This window comes from Heterocephalus glaber, unplaced genomic scaffold (assembly GCF_053883595.1).
Source record: "Heterocephalus glaber isolate CG9 unplaced genomic scaffold, H.glaber_assembly_v1.0 deba00001812, whole genome shotgun sequence".
Taxonomy (NCBI): Eukaryota; Metazoa; Chordata; class Mammalia; order Rodentia; family Bathyergidae; genus Heterocephalus; species Heterocephalus glaber.
The window spans coordinates 1-22,809 of record NW_028258483.1 but is presented as its reverse complement, the minus strand read 5'-3'; the positions used below and the strand labels follow the sequence as shown (position 1 = coordinate 22,809).

The following is a 22,809-nucleotide window of genomic DNA, read 5'->3' as shown; positions in this document are numbered from 1 at the left end:
GGGCAAAAGAGAAAATTATGTAAAAGAAATTATTATTTTTTTTAGAGATACAGAGAAGATAACATGAGAGGAACAGAAAATAAATGGAAGAGAAGAAAGGAGAGTGATGGAAGCTGGGTGTGTGGTGTACACCTGTATACTGGGAGATTGAGGCAGGAGGGTTGAAAATTTAAGCCTAGCATGGGTACGATACATATATATGTATAGTTTTAAATTTGATTGGTCCTGATTTGGTTGACTTTGTTATATTATTTGGGATTGTTAGTTATACAGTACTATTTCTTCTTGGTAGCCCAGATTGGGAAAATTATCTCAAAAATGACTGCCACACAGCTACTTGAGTTGGTGAATCTTCAATTATCTGAAAGCAGTAGATTAGAACCTCTCTCAGTCAGCCAATAAGCATTTACTGAGCACATACTGTGGAGTAAAAAACTAAGCCTTGGTGAGAGCAGAAATCTTGCTTATTTTTTGTTCATGCCTGAGCTTTCCCGAACGGTGCCTTGGTATTTAATAGTTATTGATGAATACAGAGATCATAAATAAACACGGTGGGGGGGTTGCTTCACTATCACTAAATTCACCAGCATCATTTAAAATGCTTGTGTTAAAAGCTACAACTGAATATCCTGAAAGCTTTCTGGCATCAGCAACAAAAATGGCAAAAGATAAGATTAGAGAGACTTATCAAAGAGATTTTATTTTTATTTTTCACCAGTAATACAACAGGACTCACTTGGAAACTTTTTGGGTATATATTTTAAAAGTACTTTTTTCACTTGGAAACATTAAATGTGTGTACCCAGAATTTAAATTTTTATTAAAATTCATTTTGTTCATACTTGCATAAATTACCTTAAATTATTCTTTGTTATGGTTTGGGTCTAGATGTCCCCACAAAGCCTCATGCGGTCATAGGTGGAGCTTTTGCAGATGTGTCTGAATCTAGAGTGAGTGCTTCTGGGATTAAAGCTGTGTGATTACTAAATCAGCATCCTGCTTGGTTTGGCACTGCCCTAATCCTGGTAGGCTGGGTACAATACAAGAGACAGAAAGAGGCTTGTCTTCCTCCCTGTTTGCTTGCTTTTGCTGTGCTCTGCTTGCCATGAACTTCTCCTCTTAGTGCCCCTCTGCCAAGCCACCCTGCCTGGGAGCCAGGCGATTATGGACTGAAATCTCTACAAACCTTTCCCTTTTTAACTTTGGGTGCTGGGTATTTTGTTTCAGCAGCAAGAAAAAAAAGTAACTAAGACATTCTTAAATCCTTTCTGAAACACAGTCAGACTTGTTGAGTTTTTTGTGTCACATTTGGGAAATGCAGGTGCAGAGAACAAATCAAAATTACTTAAAAATGAAATACAAGATTGAGATTCTTCATTTGTGGGAGGAGGGCAGAAGAAAAGTTCTACTTTTACTCTATCGATCCATTTCACAGCATAATCATCATCATCATCATCATCATCATCATCATCATCATCTACTTTTGTAACCAAGAAAACACCTAAATATTTAGCATCAGATTATCAGTTTAATACTGTATTAGAGCATAAATTTTCACTCACGTGTAATCTTCTTCAGGCCCTCCATTATTGAATCCACAGTAACCTTTCCCTTTCCTGTAAAACATTTTGGTTCAGATTCAGAGGCAGCCACATAAAAACTTGTTACAGTTGATAAAATTGTGACGTTATTAAAAATAACAGGCTGAAACTTCTATGAGTTACCTTTGGAATTTGGATTTATTTTTCTCTCAGGTGAGTATGATAAAATACAAGACACTGTTTTAGGGATATAATTATTTCTACTTCTTTAACATAGTTTCTCTTTTATGTATTTCAAGGAATGTCTTGATATTCCATAGGTCACAAATGGGAAAAAGATACCACAAATACAACCAAATCTAAAATCTAGCAGCATCTTTTCCAACTCAGATTGGCAATATTTTAAAAATGTGAAGAAATGGAGAGAAATATGTTGGCAAATGCTTTGAGTTGGAAAAAGGAAAGACCAGCTCTGTGTTTGTTCTGACAAGTATTTTTTTGAGAACCAAGATATTTGTGCTCGTTACCATGAAGGCACAGGGTATGTTTCTCTGACTGGAATGATCTTTCCCCATGTTTTTTCTCCAGTCTTGGCTAAATGTTCCCAAATTAACTTCTGCATACATGTACCACATTATATCAAAACCATTTTGCTTATGTGCTTATTCCTCTATTTGACTATAAGGTCTTTGAGGAGACAAAGGCTATGACTCATTCTTTTTGTGTCCTTAGCATTTGATACAGAACCTAGCACATAGGTGGGTACCCTTCATTTAATGAGTTAACATTAGGTAGGGAAATCATGAAAGTCTGACCTATGGAAGTGAACAAAGTGGGATCAGTGAATATTGGAGGATATTAATGGGGATGTAGAGAACAGAGCTAGAAAAATAGATAGAAAGTAGTTGCTACTGAGAAGTTAAGAAATCGAGAGGTTTATTTCCCTTTTTATTTTATTTTGTTTATTTTTTGGAAACAGTGTCTTGTTATGTTGTCCAGGCTGGCCTTGAATTCCTGGGGTAGAGTGATTCTTCTGCTTCATGTTCCTTAGTAGCTAGGACTATAGGTGTGTGTCACTGCATCCAAGCATGGTTATTTTTAAAATTGAGAAGCAAAAGTTTTACATATTTATAACGTACAGCATGATATTTTAAAAATTACTTTTATTTATTTATTTTTGGTTCTTTTGAGACAAGGTCTTGCTGTGTAGTTCAGGCTGGCCTTGAACTCACTATGTAGCCCAGGCTGGCATTGAACTTGTGGCAATCTTCCCGCCTCAGCCTCTCGAGTGCTAGGATTAGAGGTGGTTTGCACTACCACACCCAGCAAAAATTACTTATTTTAAATCAACAAATGAAAACTGCATATATTTATGAACTCACTGTGTATCCTAAACTGGCCTCAAACTTGTGGTGATCCTCCTGCCTCAGCCTCCCAACTGCTGGGATTACAGGCATGCACCCCACACCCAGCTAAATTTCATATTCTTTGAGCCACATCTCCCCAGTTGTACCTCAACTCCAACCCTTGATAACCACCATTTTTCTCTCTGCTTTTAAGAGGTCATCTTTTTAGATACCACATATAAGTAAGATCATCTGTTGTTTGTCTCTTTGTGCCTGGCTTATTTTACTTAAAATCTTCTAAGCTCATCCACACTGTTGTAAATGACAGTATTTACTTCTTTTTTAAGGATAGTTTTCCAGTGTGTACATACATATCATTTTTAAAACTCCATTCATCCATTAATGAACATTTAGACTGATTTCGGATCCTGGCTACTGGGAATTATAGTACAACAAACATGGGAATATAGATATTTCTTTGACATATTGATTTCATATCCTTTGGATATACCCAAGGGTGGGATTTCTGGGTCATATGGTAGCTCCATTTTAAATTTTTTTAGGAACTTATATACTGTTTCCCATAATGGTTGTAGTAATTTACATTACCGGCAAAAGTGTCTTAATAGAAACCTGGGGATTTACAATACCATATCCAGGCCAGAGCAGTACCTGCAAGAGAAGCGACAATAGAAAAAGGTAGAAAAAGAGTAGCTGTGAGACAAGTGGACAGAAGGCTTTTTCCATGATGCCACCAGAAAGGAGAAAGCACAGGAAGGGAACCTGAGAGGCATCCTCAGGAATTCTGATAGGGAAATAATTTTTTAAAAGTATGCAAATAAATAAACTTGATAGTAGAAACTGTGGGGGAAGAAAGCAGGGTTATTAGGAAAGGGCAAGGTGGAGGAGGGACAATTTTAGGTTCACTGTAAGTCAAGCAGACTTAATCTTTTAGTCCTACAAAACATTACACACTTTAGGGGTTTTTTTTTGTTGTTGTCGTTGTCGTTTGGTACTAGGGATCGAACTCAGGACCTTGCACTTGCGAGGCAGGCATGGCGCCACTGAGCTAAATCCCTGACCCAACACATTTTAGTTTTGATATTAACAACATTTATCTCTTCGCCTCTCCTCTAGAAGTCTGAACATAGTTTGTTCTGACTGTCCCTAGCAACAAAAGGCCAGAACTTGTGGAACAGAAACTGAATAAAAATTCCCCTAAGTTATACATGGTATAGAATATGTAAGGGTAAAGATATCCATTCAGTTCAAAGCAGTTTCAGTAAAATCAGTTACCCACCCAGGCTTGAGTTGGGGAATGTTGGGATTATGAAAACAAAATTTCAGCAATATAGTAGAAGAAATGAAAAGGAGAGACTGAAGATTCAAAGAAAACCCCAACTACTGATGAGCAAGAGAAGTGCACATTTCTCTAATCTACCTGAGTCCCTAAGCAGAAGACTGATGCCTAATTTCCCAAGCACAAGAGATGAGGTTATCTAAGCAAACTGGAGGGTTTAGGGGCTTCTTTTAGAGAAGGGAATTGTTTCCCAGACAAGGGGACAGCATATATAGTTGTTTCAGGACAAGACATCTGTTGAACTTTCAAATCAGTCTGTGCAACTGAACCTGATCATGTTCAGAAGAATGCAAAGGAGGCTGGAGATGTATAGTATTAATATTGTGAAAGGTGTTCTGAGCAAATGGAGTGTCTTTTAAAAGTTTTAAACCACGAGGGCCGGGGATTTAGCTCAGTGGTTCTGCTGCCTGCCTCTCAAGCGCAAGGTCCTGCGCTCGATCCCCGGTATCAAAAAAAAAAAAGTTTTAAACCATGAGCGTGGCATGATTATATTTAGGTACTAGAACATCATATTTAGGTTTTGATGATCATATTTAGGTTTTCAAGCCTGGATGGATGTGGACAGTGAAAGGATTGGAAGGAAACATGCCTGAAAGCAGCAGGATTAGCCAAGAGGCTGCTACAATTATCCAGGCAAAAGATGACGCTGATCAGTATTAGGGTATAGAAAATGCGAGAAAAAAGTGGTGGACAACGTAGAACTGTGTAGGACAAACTAATAGAACTTGGTGAATAAATGTGGGAGGCTGAGAGAGGAGAAAGCAAAGATTATGCTTAGAAGTTTGGCTTAAGCAAGTGAATTTATGCACATTCATTGAAAAAAGAAACACCAAGGGAGTTTTTTGGAGATGGGGAGATAAACCAGAGATTTAAGAGAGTGGTTTCTAGACTGGGGATGTAACTCAGTGGTAGAGGCCTGGGTTTAATCCCTAGAGCCACAAAGGAAAAAAGAAAATCAAGAAACTGATTTCTGTGTTCTCAGGGAACCAGAAGCATATAAAAAACAATAAAAGAACGAGGCAGCATATTCTGAGTCTCTAATGAGTTGTACCAACAAAGCCCACAAGAGTTCGGGGAAGGAAGAGTGGACTTCTGACCAGGGGATGGATAGTGATAGGAATCAAGGAATGTAACAGTGAACATGGGGCAGTGAAATAGGATTTTATGCTTGGACTTTGGATAGATGGAGATGGAAGGGAGGAGGAGTATTTTAGACAGGGGAAATTGTGTTAACTGAGGGATAAAAGTAGGAAGGAACAAGGTATTCTGAAGGAACTGTGAGTAGTTCCATTGGTTTGGAGCATAACATAAAGAAAGTAGGGGAGGAGGCTCCTTAGGAGTACATGGGGATTATGCTGGAGTGTTTTTTTCATTACTGAGGATCAAACCCAGGACCTTGCAAGTGCTCTGTGAGTGAGCTACATCTCCAGCTCAGGACACCATCTTAAATTTAAGGCCAGAACTATAGAAATTATCTGGCAACGTCATTAAAATGTTATGGTAAAAATGCTACGCTCCAATATGCTTAATTTTTTTTTATCAGAACAACAAAAAAAGTAGTAGAAATTTTAAAGTAGTTATATAACACAAGGGTCTGGAGCTGAGACATGTAACTCAAGTCAGTAGAAATCTCAATAAAGCAAAGTCAACTGATTCCAATCTTTTCTTGCTTCTCTTACGAGTCTCTCCCTAATACTCATTTTTATTTTTAAATTTTAATCACTCTAATATCTTCCCTTACTTTTTGGGGCAGGAATCATGCCCTCAGGCACAAACTAGCATATTGTGGTTTAGGAAATAAAAGTCTAGTCATAATCTCAACATATCCTTGCTTTTCTTCATCTTTCACGTACTTTACAGGCAAAGTGTGGTCTGTGCAATTGGCCCCACCTGGGCATCCATTAGACATGGAGCATCTCAGGCCCCACAGACCCGAACCAAAATCTGTATTTTTCCAAGTTGCCCAGGTGACTCATAGGCACATTTAAGTTTAGGAAGCACTGTACTAGATGATACAAAAATCAAGATAGTTTCTGAGGCTCTTCAGTACAGGATAACAAAAATATACCTTTAGAAAGACAAGATAATTATAAAAAACTTCTCACCAATAAATGTCAAATGATTATTTCTTCTTCTGTGAGTTCAATCCCCTCATTTGCTAGAAAGTTGACTAAATTCTCAATATCAATCACCTCTCCTTAGAAAGATGAGAAATGAATTACAGAAATATTCTGGGGCAATTTACAAAACAATATCGTAGTACTTATATATATCATCACCCATGTACAAGGGGTGATCAAAATATGCAGTGAACGTTTAAATAAAAAATTATTATAGGGCCAGGGATTTAGCTCAGTGCTGCCGCAACTGCCTCGCAAGTGCAAGGTCCTGAGTTCGATCTCTGGTGCAAAAAAACAACAAAAAAAACCCTCCACAACTATTACAGTAAGACACCCAGCCATTAATCCCCCTCAAAATGCTCTCCCTTGTTTCAAACACATTTGCCCCATTGCTCTTGTTACTTACTGAAATAGTTCTGGAAGTCCTCTTTCATGAAGGGAAAGAGGACCAAGAGATGGGGGGAGGAAGAGGGAGGGGAAAAGAGGGGAGGAGTAAAGAATGGAAAAAGAATTGAGATGTGTTAGGTACATGTACCAACTCCGCATGAAGAATGTAATCATTATGTACTGCAAACATGTACTAACAAAAAATGAAAAAAGACATCATATTATAATGATACATGCATTATCTATACTTACAGCAGCACAACTCATAATAGCTTGATCTTGGAAGTGGTCTACATGTCCATCGACAGATGAATGAAAAAAGAAAATGTGTATTTATACATAATGGAGTATTACTCTCCCACAAGGAAGGACAAACTTGAGTCATCTGTAGGAAAAGATGCACTTTGAGACTATGTTAAGTGAAATAAATCAGACACACAAGTTTAAATATTGTACGGCTTCTTTTACATAAGAAATCCAAAGTAAAAATAAATTATAAAGCAAAATTAAAGACAGATAATAGGAAGTAGGAAGATACTTCTTTTGCAAATAGGAAGGGGACTAAGAGATGGAAGAAGAAAGGGAGAGGAGAGGAAAGGGATGGGAAAAATTAAGATGTGTTATGCACATGTACCAATTTTCCCCAGTGAATGTCATCACTATGTACTGCAAACACATACTAATAAAAATAGAAACAAAAAAAGAAAAAACTTCAGATAATATCATGGGCATTGATATGTTAAAAACAGATTATTGTTTACTGAAGTCCAGCAGCATCCGTAAAAATAGAGCATGTTTTATGAAAAAATTTAAACTTTTATGAATGGAAAATATTTTTCTGTACCATTAATTTTAAAGTATTAAAATGCTATTTATAAAATTTTTCCACCACGTCTCACAACTCACCCTTGATATAACTGACTGCATCTATTAGATCCTTCAGATCAACAGTTCTATCACCTGTAAGACAAGGGAAATATGCTTCAGACACAGATAAGCTGATGTTACTGAGAATGACACAATTTACATCGCACTGAATTCTGAGAAAATGAAAATCAGAGGAATCCAGTGATCTTTTTTCTAATTTTCCTTGTAATTTAGACATCCTTAGAGATAAATGTTATCTTACAAAGTTCTCAATCTATAATGAATCATTATTATATCTTCCTTTTTTCTTTGCTTTCGAGACCACCAGAGTAACATAAATTAAGAAGTGACTGGTTTCAGTTAAACGTAAGGAGAAGGAGAAATGAACCTGACCCTACATATTTTCATTTCCTCAGTATTACCTAAGCTAGAGAAGATATCTGATCCAATAAAACTGGATGCAATCTCCTAGGAAGAGAGTATAGATAAAAAGACAGCCATGGGTCTAGCCCTGAAGAACTTTATTAATGAGAGATCTTCTAGGCAAGGAAAAGTCAGAAAAGGAAATGGGGAAGAAGCTGTCAGTGAGGGAAGAAGAAAACCAAGTGAGAATGAGACTTCAAAAATATGAAGAAAATATGTACTAATAAAAAGAAATGTGAAGAAAATGAGAAAAAGGTTCCAGTAAACAGGGGATGGCCACTTGTGTCAAATACTTCCAAGACGTCAAGTGTAATAAGAGAAGAGAATTGACTATGAACCTTGGCAGGAGGTTGAGAGCTGCTAATTCAGTGCTATGGTGGACATGGAAATCTAGAGTGAATGGGAGGTGAGGAAAGAGACACAATGAGTAATGACAACTTTTTGAGACAACTCTATTGTAAAGAGGAACTAAGAATTAGAGCAGTAGCTGGCAGGGAACAAGTATGATAGAAAAGCACGGCTGCATACCAGTGGAAACAGAGACAGTAGGAGGGAGAAATTAATAATTCAGGCCAGAAAGAGAATATCATATTGGAAGAGTTAAGTCTGAGAATGTAAGAGGAAATGGGAACCAGAACAGAAATGAAAAGATGGCCCAGTGGTTCTCTCCCCTGTCTAGCAAAACAAAAGGTAGGGCATATGGGCATGGGTTTGGTAGGTGCATAGGAATGGAGGCAGGAAAATGAGGACATTCTTATCTAATGGCATCCATTTTCTGTGTGAAGTCTGAGGTGAAGTCATCAGCTCAGACTTAAGGTAAGGAGGCATTGGAAATCTGAACACAGAAGCTATAAAATTACTGTGCCCATTATGTGAAGTGACTTCTATTAGCATGATTTTGTGATTTTCTCCAGCAATCTTAAGCTGTTCAAAGGTAAAGTGAAGATAAAGGTGAGGATAAAGGCATTACTGTATAAGTGGTAGTTCAGGTGAATGACAGGTAAAGATGATTGAAGTTAAAGAGGTCATATAGTAAGGAGATGGCTCTGTTGTTGCTAAGCAAGTTTGCCAGGAGTTCTGAGAGTTTGTAAGGTATTACGATGTTAAGGGTATAATTTAATTTAAGGAAGGAAAGCAATGAGAGCATAGTAGTGAGAGGAGGTACTGAATAACGAGAGTTGTAGGGCGAGAGGCATGAAGGTCTTCATGTGACTAAAGAGAAGATGGAGTTGGAGTTCTACACTGTTCTGCTGCAGCATACATTTCATTAGCACCAGTGCCTCATATTCATTTGGTAAACGGAATAACGTCACAGCAATGTAGAAAGCCTGTGGAGTCATATATAATTTTCCAAATTCAAAGAAGTAGAACTGTCAGCGAGAAGCTATAGCAGCTATAGCAGGAACACTTACTGTTTTATTAAAAAAAAAAACCAAACCAAACCAAAAACAAGACAAGTGCCAGTGATACAGGACAGAAATCAGGTTCAATAGTTCAGAGATCTTCCATCCACATTATCTCAGAGCAGCAAACAACTTTTCAGCTCTTTTTACAGGATGTGTGTACATATGCCTTTTTAGTAGCTTCCAGACACTGAGCCATTTGCCTGGACTGTTCAACTTTCCTCAGGTAGTATCAATTAAAGCTTTTGCCGGTGCTCTGGTTACAAAGTGGCAAAGATTTTAAGTGTGTTTCCAAAATTAAGTTCAGTTATTTTAATGGGCATTTTTATGAAATGGGAGGTTCCCCCCCCCCCCAGGAATTGCTATATGGTGTTAAACTGGAAATGTCTGCATAGTAAGTGAACTGGGAGACTATATGTGAGAGAGATTTGGGAGATGATAAAGAAATAGGTGAGGATAAAGTCATTACTGTATGAGTGGTAGTTAAGGTGAAAGGCAGTAAAGATGATCGAAATTAAAGAGGTCAAGGAACAGGAAGTCATGGTGTTATACGGATGACCTAAGTCAGGGATTCTTTTTTTTTTGTTTTTGGTACCGGGATCAAACTCGGGACCTCAGGTGGTGGAACCACTGAGCTAAATCCCAGGCCCTCAGCCAGGGATTCTTAACTCGGGCTTCCTCTACCCTATATTGAGAGAATTCAGGGGTTCCTTGAGCTTCAATTGGAGAATAAACAACTTTATTTTCACTAACCATTAACTGAAACTTAGCATCATTTTTCTCAATTATTAATTTAGGCAACAATCTGTGGTAGTAGCAGAATCTGTAACTTTTGTTACTAACATAAATCACTGACATTTTCATGTCACAGAGATATTGCTGCAAATATATTGAAATGTTGTTTATGCTCATCACTACTTGAAAATGTGACATGCTACTAGAACTTGTTAAATGCTTAATAGGTGCTAACAATTTATATCTTAAATGTTTTGATAATTGTATTTTAATATGATTAGCTTCTTTGCAATTACATGTATTTAATGCATTTTAAAATGTACTCAGAAGTGATCTGTTCATTAGACTTTCAAAGGGGTCCCTGGCACAGGAAAGTCAAAAGTTCCTGATATGTAAGGAAGATAATGAAATTGCTGAGAATAAGGACAGGAGTAGTGGAGAAGGAAGACAATGAGCCCAGTGCTATTTCCTGTAAAATGCCCTAAATTGTATCCTGTTTTTATTTATTTATATAAAACTTACAATTAATAAATGTTGTTATAGCTTGTGTTTTTATAATAACCAAAATATATTCATAGATCATAGAATTTCCTTCTTTTTATTTTTCAACACCTTTTTTCTTTGTCTCCTCCTCACTATATCATTAACATTTACTGAGTATTCTGGACTGCACTAGGTGCTTTACATGCACCTAATTATCTATATTAATTTGAGAGTAAGAAATGACCATAGAGAATCATTTAGTTCAACTCTCCCTTTTACATATGAAGAATCTAAGATTAAGTAGGGTTAATTTATTTGTCAGCAAGTTTGTAGTACAACAGGCACCATGACTAAGTACAAAGAAATATTGTACACTACACTTAAGGAATGTAGTGGATTCATCAGGGAAAATGTTTTTCTCCCTAGCTACTGCCAGACTATATTTCCAAAAGTATATATAACAATGTCAACTCTTAAATGCCATTAGAAAAACTGGATATTATCAATCTTGTTAATTTTTGCTAGTCCAACGAATGACAATGGTTCTGTATTGCGTTTTATTTTGTATTTTCAAGATTATTGGTAAGATTAAATATCTCTTCATATGTTAATGGGCATTTACATTACATTTTCTCTTCTACGAATTACCTATATGCTTATTTGCTTATTTATTCTTACTATGTTTCTTTTCAATGAACAAGGATTTTTTTTCTTTTTCTGTGGTACTGGGGATAGAACCCAGGCCTAGGGTACGCTAGGTAAGGCAAATGGTTGACCACTGAGCTAAACCCCCAGCTTACTTGCTTGCTTATTGATTGATTGATTCAGACACAATCTTTTTTTTTTTTTTTTGGTACTGGGGATCGAACTCGGGTCCTTGTGTTTGTGAGGCAGGTGGTGGAACCCCTGAGCTAAATCCCTGGCCCTTGAGACACAATCTTGCTATGTAGGCCAGGCTTGAACTCACTATGTACCCCAGGCTGGCCTTGAACCCTCAATACACCTGCCTCAGCCTCCAGCATAGCTGGGGTTACAGGTTTGCACCGCTGTTCCCAGTCCATACAAGGACTATTTTTTCTACATTAGGGATATTAGTTAATTGTCTTGTAACCCTTTTCTCCGGGCTCATTTGACTTTCTTAATTTTTCTCTTAAAATTTTCTCTCAATTATCCTTCCAATTTATTACGTTTTTGTTTTTTTTTGGTTTGGTTTAGTTTTCTGAGACAGTCTTGCTATGAAGTTCAGGCTGGCCTTGAACTCAGTGTATAGCCCAGGCTGGCCTCTAACTTGCAGCAATCCTGCCTCAGCCTCCAGAATGCTGGTATTACAGGTGTGCACCATCATGCCCAGCTCAATTTATCATTGTTAAGGCTTCTTAAGAGTGTGGTATTCCCAGGCACGGCTGACTCCAGCAAGTGGTATCCTTAACCTACATTTTTAAAGGCATTTTTTTTTGGTACTGGGGATTGAACTTGGGACCTTGCGCTTGCGAGGCAGGCCATAGAACCCCTGAGCTAAATCCTTGGCCCTTTAAAGGCATTTTTGAAGGTGGTATTTCTTCATGAGTCAGGAGTAAGTCTTCTTTTTTGTATTTATTTCATTATGGTACTAAAAAGGATGCTTTCAGCAGATCTAATAGAAAGGGTTAATATTGTTCTGAAGTGCACAGTGACATCTATACTTACTATCAGTTGATAGCTGGGTCATTAGTTCCTCAAGTTCTTCATCTTTTATTTTAATTCCCACATTTTCCAAAAGAGATTCTACTTTTTAAATTTTGACCCGTGGCCCTTAGGAAAGAAGGATATGGATTAATATGAGTAGTGATCCTCAAGAACGAAAAATGCTAATCATAGTCACTTATCAAAAATCCCACTTGAAGGGCTGAGGGTTTAGCTCAGTGGTTCCACTGCCTGCCTCGCAAGCACAAGGTCCCAAGTTCTATCCCCCGGTAGCGGGGGGGGGAAAATATATACATATATATATATATATATATATATATATATATATATATATATATGTATATATATATAAAACAATGGATCAACAAATGGGCAGGAAGCAAACCTGGAACATCTAAAAGAAAATGCTAACACAAGGATTTTTTATTTGTTCTTTCACCATGCTTCTCACTCACCATCAAGGACCTTCACACTTTTTAGCAATCTATTCTTATACACCTTTCCATCATCTGTAAGATATAATCAGAATATAGATTAAATCATAGAGAAGAGTAACAAAGACAACACAACATACATAACTGTAGGGAAAAAACCCCAAAAGTGTTTTGATTTGTTTGGAAGTTTATTCTATTTTTACTCTCATGTAAGAATAAACTAAAACAAAGAAAGCTTTTACTCACACAGAAGGAAGCTCCCTGCCTCCATCCCAGGCTCCTAGGGCAGTGAAGCTCAGCGGGTTCCAGCACCCGGAAGGAAGCTCCCCACCTCCATCCCAAGCTCCTAGGACAGTGAAGCTCAGCCGGTCCCAGCACCCGGAAGGAAGATCCCCCAATGCCATCCTCCCAAGCTCCTAGGGCAGAGAAGGTGAGCCACCGTAGGTGACAGAAGCACACACCCCCCACCGTGGAAATGAGAAGACACATAAACAAGCCTCAAAAACAGACTTCCAGATCACCTACAGCAACCCCAAAGGGAAATGAGATGGAACACTCTGATACTCAACCACCTGGACTCTCTGAACTGGCAACAAAAGAGGATCTGGGAAAAATGAAATCAGATATAATTACTCAGGTAACAGCAAAGATTTTGCTCATGGTGCAAGACATGATTAATAAATCTAGAGAGGACACAGATAAAAAAAAGAGGATCTGAGGAACATGATGGAATCCCAACATAGGAAACAAATGGAATCCATAAAACAGATACAAACACATTTCCAAGAGATTAAAAACTCCATCGAAAGTCTGCACAGCAGAATGAACCAATATGAGCATAGAATTTCACATATAGAAGATAAGATTGCAATTAGTGAGGAGGAAAAGAAAAATTGCTTTAAAATTGTAAGGGAACATGAGAAATCAATCCAGCAGCTGCTAGACGATGCAAAGAAGAATAACGTAAGACTGATTGGAGTCAATGAAGAAAGAGGAGAGAGTGCACATGACATAAAAAAACTGTTCACAGAAGTGATGGCAGAAAACTTCCCAAGCAGGGGAAAAGAACTTGACATACAGATAAGTGAGGCATGTAGGACTCCAGCTAACCTTAATCAAAAAAAATCTACACACAGGCATATAATAGTTAGGATTCCAGAAATCCAACAGAAGAATAAAATTCTACAAGCAGTGAGAGAAAAGAAACAAATCACATACAAAGGAAAGCCCATCAGAATCACAGCAGACTTCTCAGTGCAAACCCTCAAGGCAAGAAGACCTTGGAGTGATGTATTTCAAGCCCTAAAGGAAAACAGCCTCCAACCCAGATTGATGTACCCTGCAAAACTATCTTTCAAAATTGATGGAGAAATAAGATGCTTTCATGATAAAGAGCACCTCAGGAACTTCGTGAATACCAAACCGGCACTCCAAAAAAATTTAGACAATACCCTAGGAAAAGACAATGAGGATCACAACCCCAGGAAACCCAGCAGAATGAATCCATTGGGCATGACAAATTAAACGCAAAGGGGGAGAATCCAACAAAAAGAAAAAGTCATCACAAGGCTTTTAAAACTTTTAACTTCATCTCCCTAATGAGTGTATAATTCAATCTTATTATTATACTGATTAGTATTTTTCTGATTCTAGAATTGCACACCATTCCTTGTGCTATACTGGCTATTTATCATCTTCTTATGTCTACATTTTAATTGGGTTGTCTATTAATGAGCTCTAAGAATTCTTTATATATTCTGCTCACAGGTTATATGCATTGTAAATATGGTCTGTTTAAGGACTACTATTCATTTTAATGATTTCATTTAAAGTTCTAAATTTTGATGGAATCTCATTTATCAATTTTTTTCTTTTATACATCATGTTTTTTGTATCCTAGGTAGTTCTTGCCTGCCCTGAATTCATAAATATTTTCCCTTATAATTTCTTCTTAAAGTTTTATACTTTTAGGCTTTCATATTTAGGTTCATAGATCCCTTCAAGTTATTTTCATGTATGGAAAGAAAGAGTTGAGGTTAATTTTTTATACACGGATCCCAGGTGTTCTAGTGCCATTTGCTGAAGACACTATCTCTTCCTTGGCTCTTGAATCAAGTTTATATTCTATAAAATGCTAATGTTAAATAATCTTTCAAAACTCAGTGGACCATATATGTGTGGTTCTATTTCTAGATTCTCTGTTTTATTCAAATGATCTATATCTCTTTCCTAACACCAACACTGCCTTGATTGCTGTAGCTTTAGAAGTCTTAAAATTGGGTGCTAAACATCTTCCAACACTGTTGTTTTTGTTTTTGGTTTTTCTGGGTCCTTTGTACTCCTACATAACTTTTAAAGTTCAATATCCAGTTTGTCATTTATAGCAAGTATACACAGACCTGAATTTTTATATATTCCTTGTGTTTTCTAATCCTGCTAAATTCAAGTACAAGTTCTAGGGGCTCCTAGAGATTTCTTAGTATTTTCTCTGTAGATGATCATTTCATCTACATATGAAGATTTTGCTTCTGCCATGCCAATCCTATCCTAGTTGTGTCATTTTATTTGCCAGACTATTTTGATTTAGACCTATGTTTCAAAGTCTAATGGACAGATGAAGAGTAGGCATATATGCCCTTGTTCCCCACTTTAGAGAGAAAGCATTGTATCGTCTCCATTCGTAGAAGGAGTTTTTCTTGGAAGTATGGAATACATGTCTTTGATCTGTTGAGAAGGTTCTGTTCTACTTCTAGTCTCCTGATAGCTTTTACCATGAACAGCTGTAGAATTTAGTCCAATACTCTTTCTCCAACTAGTAACAGGATCATATGGCTTTCTCCTTTCCTCTGTTAAAATGATGACTTTTGGGGGTGGATCTTCCAATGCTGAACCAACACTGCCATCCCTATAATAAAACCACTTTCTACATACTGCCAAAAAAAAAAAAAGATATATCATGTATAGGTAAAACTCCCTTTGATAAATGTGATTGTTATGTATATGTAAACTGTACCAATAAAATTAATTTAAAACACTGATTCTTCTCTTTGTAACATGTGTTTTAAGCTCTATGAGCCTCAATTTCCTTTTCTGAAGATTAATAGGATCACACACATACAGTATTCAACAAGTTAAGTTTTTGTTTTATTTATTTATTTATTTTGGTACCGGGGATCAAACTCGGGACCTTGCGCTTGCGAGGCAGGCGCCAGAACCACTGAGCTAAATCCCCGGCCCAACATGTTAAGTTTTTACACCGTGCCTGGCACATAGTGAGTGCTCATCAAAATTAGGGCTGTTAGGATTGGGGATTTAGCTCAGTGGTTCCGCCACCTTCCTCGCAAGCGCAAGGTCCCGAGTTCGATCCCCGGTACCAAAAAAAAACATTTACGGTTATTCTTATCATGAATCCTTTCCATAAAATATTATACCAGTTTCACAATCTACAAAATGCTTTCAGAAACACACCTTAGTAGGAGAGCCAATGATTGTTGGTAAAGGATTTTCAAAGAACCAATCAGAGCTCCGTGGAGATGATCCCATGTGCTTGGTGGGAGAGGTTCGAAGGCTGCCAGGCAGACTCGGCTGAGGTGAGTAGTTGTACCCAGCCCCAGCATGGGATGGGCACACAGGGTCAGAGTGCTGTTTTCTGAGCTTCTGCTTGTTTTGATAGATGTCAGTGAGGGTGGGGGCGCTTTGCAGCCTAGCACCCAATAAGAGAGACTGCGGTGACTGAGCCTGTGGCACTGGAGAACCTACCAAGAAAATGAACGTAATAGTAACCCAAAGTGAGGAAGTACAAGGCAAAACCCTAAGAAATTAGAAGACAATTATTAGTGAGAATTCTGATGAGTGTCTTACTTTTCTTGAGACAGTCTAATTACTAGCTAGGCAAACTTTACAAAATAAGTATGCTATTGTATTCTCAGGAGATTTAATGACAATGGATAGATCGGCTGTTTTTAGCTGTGGCTATCAACTCAGATTAATGCAAGGTCTGAAGAGATCTATAAATTTAATGGTTAAAGGAAATAAAAACAACAAAGACCTACATTGAACAAGATGATTTCTAATCTTTATATGCACCACACTTGGGTATATGAATGTAATTATTCTCTTTTCTTACATAGCAACTAAAATAAACTTTCAAACTAACCCAGGATAACCCCTTACTAAAAAATATGCAAACCGCAGTCTAAGTCCTAAAGATAATAGAGCTATCCTGAGTTTTATTATGTCTAACAATAACAAGCATAGTGATGTTTTTGTTTTGTCAGTTTCATCAGTGATACATTTAAAGCCGAGCGTATTCATATTCTCTACAAAGACAACACTTGTCTCCCAGTTTTCTTGAACTTTAAGGGGACCTCACATCAAGGGACTGAGAGACTAGGCACTCCTCTCCTTACATAACCAACCACCTTATTGCCTACCGTAAGAGTTGTCCACTTACATGGTACTTTTATCTTAATGTGGCCAGTGCCTAGTTAATTGAGTTCTAGTTACACATTCTCTGGAGTTTCTTGCAAGCAAAACCATCACCAGTAACATCAAAAGCATACAGAAATTCTTAGTGCCCTAACCATCTACTTTTTTTTTTTTTTTTTTGGGTACCGGGGATCAAACTCGTGTCTTTCCGCTTGATAGGCAGAAGGCGGAACTGCTGAGCTAAATCCCCAGCCCACCATCTACTTTCTAAAAACAGACAGGGATAGAAGCTTTGCTTACTGACTACTCTTGGCTTGATCTCGTTCCAAACCTGACATTCAGTTTTTTAGAATTGTGTTTTGTCTTTTATAGAAATAAATTTTATAAATACATAAGTAAAATTAGTGGCAAAATATTATGAATGGTGAATTACATCATCTCTTTCTTAAGCTTTATTTTTATTTTTACTTTATTTTTTTTGTTCTTTTATTGGTACATTTTAGGTATACAATTTGTTTACATTTATCATTGGGTGTTTGTACCTGTACATGATACATCTTGGTTCTTCTTTTTTCCCCCATTACCTGTGCACCCTTCAACCCCTCCACCCTTCCCTATTTACATAGATTTCATTTCCATTTTCTTTTTCTTTTCTCATAGTTTTTTCTTTCCCTCTTTTCCTTTCCCCTTCCCCTCTCTTCACTCCTTCGTCTTTGGACCTTTTTTCCTATTTCAAATTATCAATTATTCATTTTCATCATTTTAACCCTTGTTTACACTATCAGTTTCTCACGCTAGAGGAACTATTCAGTATTTACACATGTGTATCCTATTTATTTCCCTTAAGAGTATGGCCTCGATATGCATCCATTTAGCTATAAATGACTCTGGTTTTTCGTTCTTTATGGCTTAGTACTCCATTTTATTAAAAAACCACATTTTCTTTATCCAGTTTCCAGCTGATGGGCACTTGGGCTGCTTCCAAGCTTTAGCTATTACAAACTGTGCCGCTATGAACATGGGTGCACATATATCACTGTGGTATGATTCTTTTAATTCTTTTTGGAAGATACCCAGCAGGGGAATAGCTGGGTCAAATGGGACCTCTAGTCCTAGTTCTTTGAGGTATCTCCATACTGATTTCCACAGTGGTTGCACCAGTCTGCACTCCCACCAACAATGGAGAAGGGTGGGTTCCTTTCTCCCCACAACCCCGCCAGCATTTACTTGATTTCTTGATAGCAGCCATTCTCTGTGGGGTGAGGTGGAATCTGTGTTGTTTTCATCTGCATCCCTCCAATGATGAGTGATGTTGAACATTTTTTCATATATGTGTTTGCTGCTTTTACTTCTTTGTCTGAGAAATGTCTGTTCATCTCAGAGGCCCATTTTTGAACTGAGTCTTTGAATTTGGGGGGTCTGATTTTTTTCAATTCTTTATATATTCTAGATAGTAGACCTTTGTCTGAGGTACAGCTACTAAAAATCTTTTCCCATATTGTAGATTGTCTGTTAGCTCTGTTGGTGGTTTCTTATTTTTAGAAAGCAAAAAAATATTAAAAACCTTAGAAAATAGTAATTTTCTAAATTACATACGATTCCTTCAACTAACTCCTCACGTGCCCATACAACAGAACTTGACTTATAAAAGTATAATTCACATGTATCTTTTTAGTCACACACATATATATAATATAGTAAAGCAATAAGCATGTTTTTCTTTTTTATCTGAATACTCTCTCTTTATCAAGAATATATTAATCTGTGAGCCAAATTAAACTTCTCTTTTAAATTATAGGTGTATTGCTACACTTGAACTTGTAATCCTTCTGCCTCAACATCCTGGAGTGCTGGGATTACAGGAGTAGGCTACCACACCCAGATTTCACCTTTCTGTTGTACTATAAATAATTAGTTTATGTCTACTAGTCTCACTACACAGTGACTACCCCGAAGAAGGTAGGGATAAATTGATTTAGTGTTGTGTTCTCAGACACTGATCCTGTTTCAGCTGACTTGGAAGCATTTGGAAAGTGGAGAAGGACTGAATTGAGAGAGCTGGAGCATCAGAGTTCTAAAAGCCTAGTTTTTCATTCTTCATTATTGCTGCTGTTTGACACTGAAGAAGTCACTACCCCTCCTGGTTTACCTACTTTTCCATAAATAAGGAGGAGATATCCCATCTGCCCTTCAGGGTTCCTCTAAGAATTCATTAAACAATTAATAGAAATTTGTACCTCAACTGCAAGAAATTAATATTTAATATTAATAAAGTTCATAGCCTTCATTCACTTCTTTCTTCAGATTTGTAAGGTGCTCACCAGCATAAAAAAAAGCTTAAATAAAGAGTATGAAGGCCAAATTTTATGTCACGCACATACCAAATGACAGTGTCTCTAAAATCAGAGGCCTCTAGACACAAAATGCATTCTGAGCAGTAAGGAAATTAGTTGAGACATTTGACAAGCCTCTAACCCTAACCCACTGATTTCTAGGTAAATATTTCAGATAATAATTTTGCTGGAATTATCTGGATTTTTATTGCCTATTTCATCCAGATTTTATGTGAAAATCATTTGAAACAAAATACATCAAAAATATATTTATCGGGCCGGGGAGTCAGCTCAGTGGTTCTGGCGCCTGCCTCGAAAGCTCAAGGTGCCAAGTTCAATCCCTGGTACAAAAAAAAAGAAAAAAAAAGTATGTATTTATCAAAGTCATGAAATTTCACTTTCTATATTTTCATTATATGTGTGACAATCAAAATTTACCTGTTATTTCATTCCTAAGAATATCTTCATAAAGTAATTTTTATATGTAAAAAGGGATATTACCTATATGACACACAGAAACACATTAGGAGGCCAGGGATGTAGCTCAGTGGCTCAGTGCCTGCCTCAATAGCATAAGATTCTGAGTTTAATCTCCCCAGTCCCCCCCCCCCAAAAGAAACACATTAGACCAAGATTCTAAAAAATAGGATAGCAGAGGAAATATTTCATATCAATTCAGTTCTTCTGATAAGACCAGAAAAACACAACTTAAATCCATTCATAATGAAATTCAAATTATTAAAATACCAAATACATTTTCCTACCTGAGGAGTTTCTACTCCTGGATTCATGGCCCTGAAGATGCCCACAGCAGCACTGACTAAACTGCTCAGGAATGGTACCAACTATAAAAGAAAAGATGGAGAAAGGAACAAGAAATTATTTAAAACCAGTGAAGGATGCAAACAGGCAACATATGCACAAACTGCTCAGTATATACTGTAATAGCTTACAAAATTTTAAGTCGTAAAGCTTTAGTTTGGAACTAACATGGAACCAATGATGTAGTGAATATTGCTAAGATATAAAAAAAAGTATATAACTGGATCAAAAGGAAAGAAGGCCATGTAAATGAATCAATGCCTATACAAGCATGTGTAAGACAGAAGCACAAGAGTTTGAACAAAATGCATGAGCCTTGTGGAACCGAAGAGCACAACTGACCAAAAGCCCAGCTGCCGTCCCTGTGGATTCCTATTTATGCTGAGGCTAGGCCTCCCCAGGGGCTGCTCCTAGCCAATGACTAATTCAGGCCTGTTGGAGTAGGTCAGGGAATTCCTCTGTCAACTCAGGGCTTAGGGCTACTCCTGCAGCCTGACTAAAACATTCTTAGAACTGCACTATAGTTTCAGGTCTCCACAGACATTTTTCTTGACTGCAGATATAAGGTTTAAATTTTATCTTCAAAGATTTTGGAGTACACCTTAGGGACAGCTACGGGGTGAGGAAGGGGCAGAATTTTGCTTGAAGATTTTTTTTTTTAGCTAAAAAAAGAAGTGATGAGGGGCTGGGGATTTAGCTCAGTGGTGCTGCACCTGCCTCACAAGCTCAAGGTCCTGAATTCAATCCCCAGTACCAAAGAAAAAAAAGAAGTGATGAGGAAATTTAAGCTGATTTTTGGTGTTTTTTAAAAAATTACTATCACAGGGCTCTTAGGGAATGGTTATATGCAGCCCTGCTCTGCCTGCCTTCTTCTGAGGCATCTTGCTCTCCACCTTAGTTCTCCTCCAGCAGTTCTGACTGCAGCCAGGGCCCCTCCACACCACCTGTTTTTCCCATTACCTCAATGCTGCTTCTCATAAATGCTATGAAGTTCGGGGATTTAACTCAATGGTTCGGCTGCCTATCTCTCAAGCACAAGGTCCTGAGTTTGATCCCCGGTACAAAAAAAAATTAATGCGGTGGACTTAGTAGCTTTGGCTTCCCATACTCTGAGTTGAAGCATTTTCTCTGCCTCTTAAATTTCACTGAAGGGGTGGTTTGTGGTTTTTCTGTTTACATAAGGGTTCTCCTTGTTACCATGAATGATTTCTAAGTGAAGTGAGAAGATCTGTAACAAAGCTGCTACTATATTCCTAGTGGAGATGGAAGGCTTCTGATGAATGTGACCCAAGGCTTTTTGTATTTTAATCTTTAGACGTCTGAGTGATGAGTCAGGTAAGGCACTCTATGCATTTTAACCTAGGATCTCTGATTCTGCAGTTAGAACCCAAATCCAGTGAGAGTGCTTTTGATATACAAGATCCAGTTATTGACTGTATTTTCAACAGCAATCCCAACAGATTTATACAGAGGTTCTCAAAGGAGAGTTAGGAGTTGGATAAAGTAAGAAGAAAGCGTCATGCCCTCCAATCAGGTCAGAATCACTACTATGGTAAACTCATGTTCCTAAAAAAGAGTGCATCGCGACAGATTTGTTATAGTGAAAATAAGAGGTTAAAATAGCTGCTTTAAATTTCCTTACCCAAAGGGAAGGTGAGTAAGGCCTGGAAGACCCAGTAGAGTCTTCGTCCAACTGTCTGTACTGTGTCTGCTGGTGCCGGGGAGCAGGGTCCCAGCCTGAGGAAGCCCAGGGGGCTGGTGTTAGACCTTCGTACCACAGCAGACCTGGTGAGAAAAGGAGAATTCTTTACTCTTGTAGGTTCTAGGATTTCCATTTTTTGATTGTTTTGTCTGAAATTTCCTAACTATATGCCACAAAAAAAACCACACTTTCTAAAAATGTGTAGCAGTCATACGGAACAAATATAAAAAGTATAAAATAGGGCCGGGGATTTAGTTCAGTGGCACTAGGTCCTGAGTTTGATCCCTGGTACCAAAAAAAAAAAAGCATAAAATGACACAGAGTACAATCTGCGTCACCTCTTCTCTAATTCTCAACACTTCTCTAATCCTATTCAAAAAGCTACCAGAAGGGCTGGGGATTTAGCTCAGTGGTTCTGCCAACTGCCTTGCAAGTGCAAGGATCCCACTTCGTTCCCCAGTACAAAAATAAATAAATAAAGACAATGGAAAAAGCTACCAGAGCCAGGAGTGGTGGCTATAGGTACAGGTATAGGTGGGATTATAGGTAATCCCAGCAATCGGGAGACTGAGGTGGGAGGACCGGTGCAAGTTTGAGGCCAGCCTGGGCTACATAGTGAGTTCAGGGCCAGCCTGAACTACAAAGGGAGACCCTACCTCAAAAAAACCAAAAAATTACCATGAGTTTTAGTTTCTAGCATAGCATTCCAGAATCCCTTAATGCATATACAGTATAACCAAAA

The 22,809-nt window shown here is 37.7% G+C and overlaps 1 protein-coding gene across 1 annotated transcript in view; it reads right to left on the bottom strand.

Moving 5' to 3' along the window:
* The window catches only part of Efcab3 (EF-hand calcium binding domain 3), a 61,273-nt gene extending 40,735 nt beyond the window's left edge, over positions 1-20,538 (bottom strand). Inside the window, exons 1-7 of the mRNA XM_087203847.1 lie at positions 20,308-20,538; positions 16,251-16,537; positions 12,804-12,857; positions 12,352-12,456; positions 7,661-7,714; positions 7,007-7,139; positions 1,563-1,616 (exon numbers count right to left, since the gene is read on the bottom strand). Of these exons, the coding sequence (XP_087059973.1) occupies positions 1,563-1,587 (25 nt within the window). The 5' untranslated portion in view covers positions 1,588-1,616; positions 7,007-7,139; positions 7,661-7,714; ... (2 more) ...; positions 16,251-16,537; positions 20,308-20,538. The remainder of the gene's footprint in view (positions 1-1,562; positions 1,617-7,006; positions 7,140-7,660; positions 7,715-12,351; positions 12,457-12,803; positions 12,858-16,250; positions 16,538-20,307) is intronic.
* Between the last annotated feature and the right edge of the window lie 2,271 nt (positions 20,539-22,809).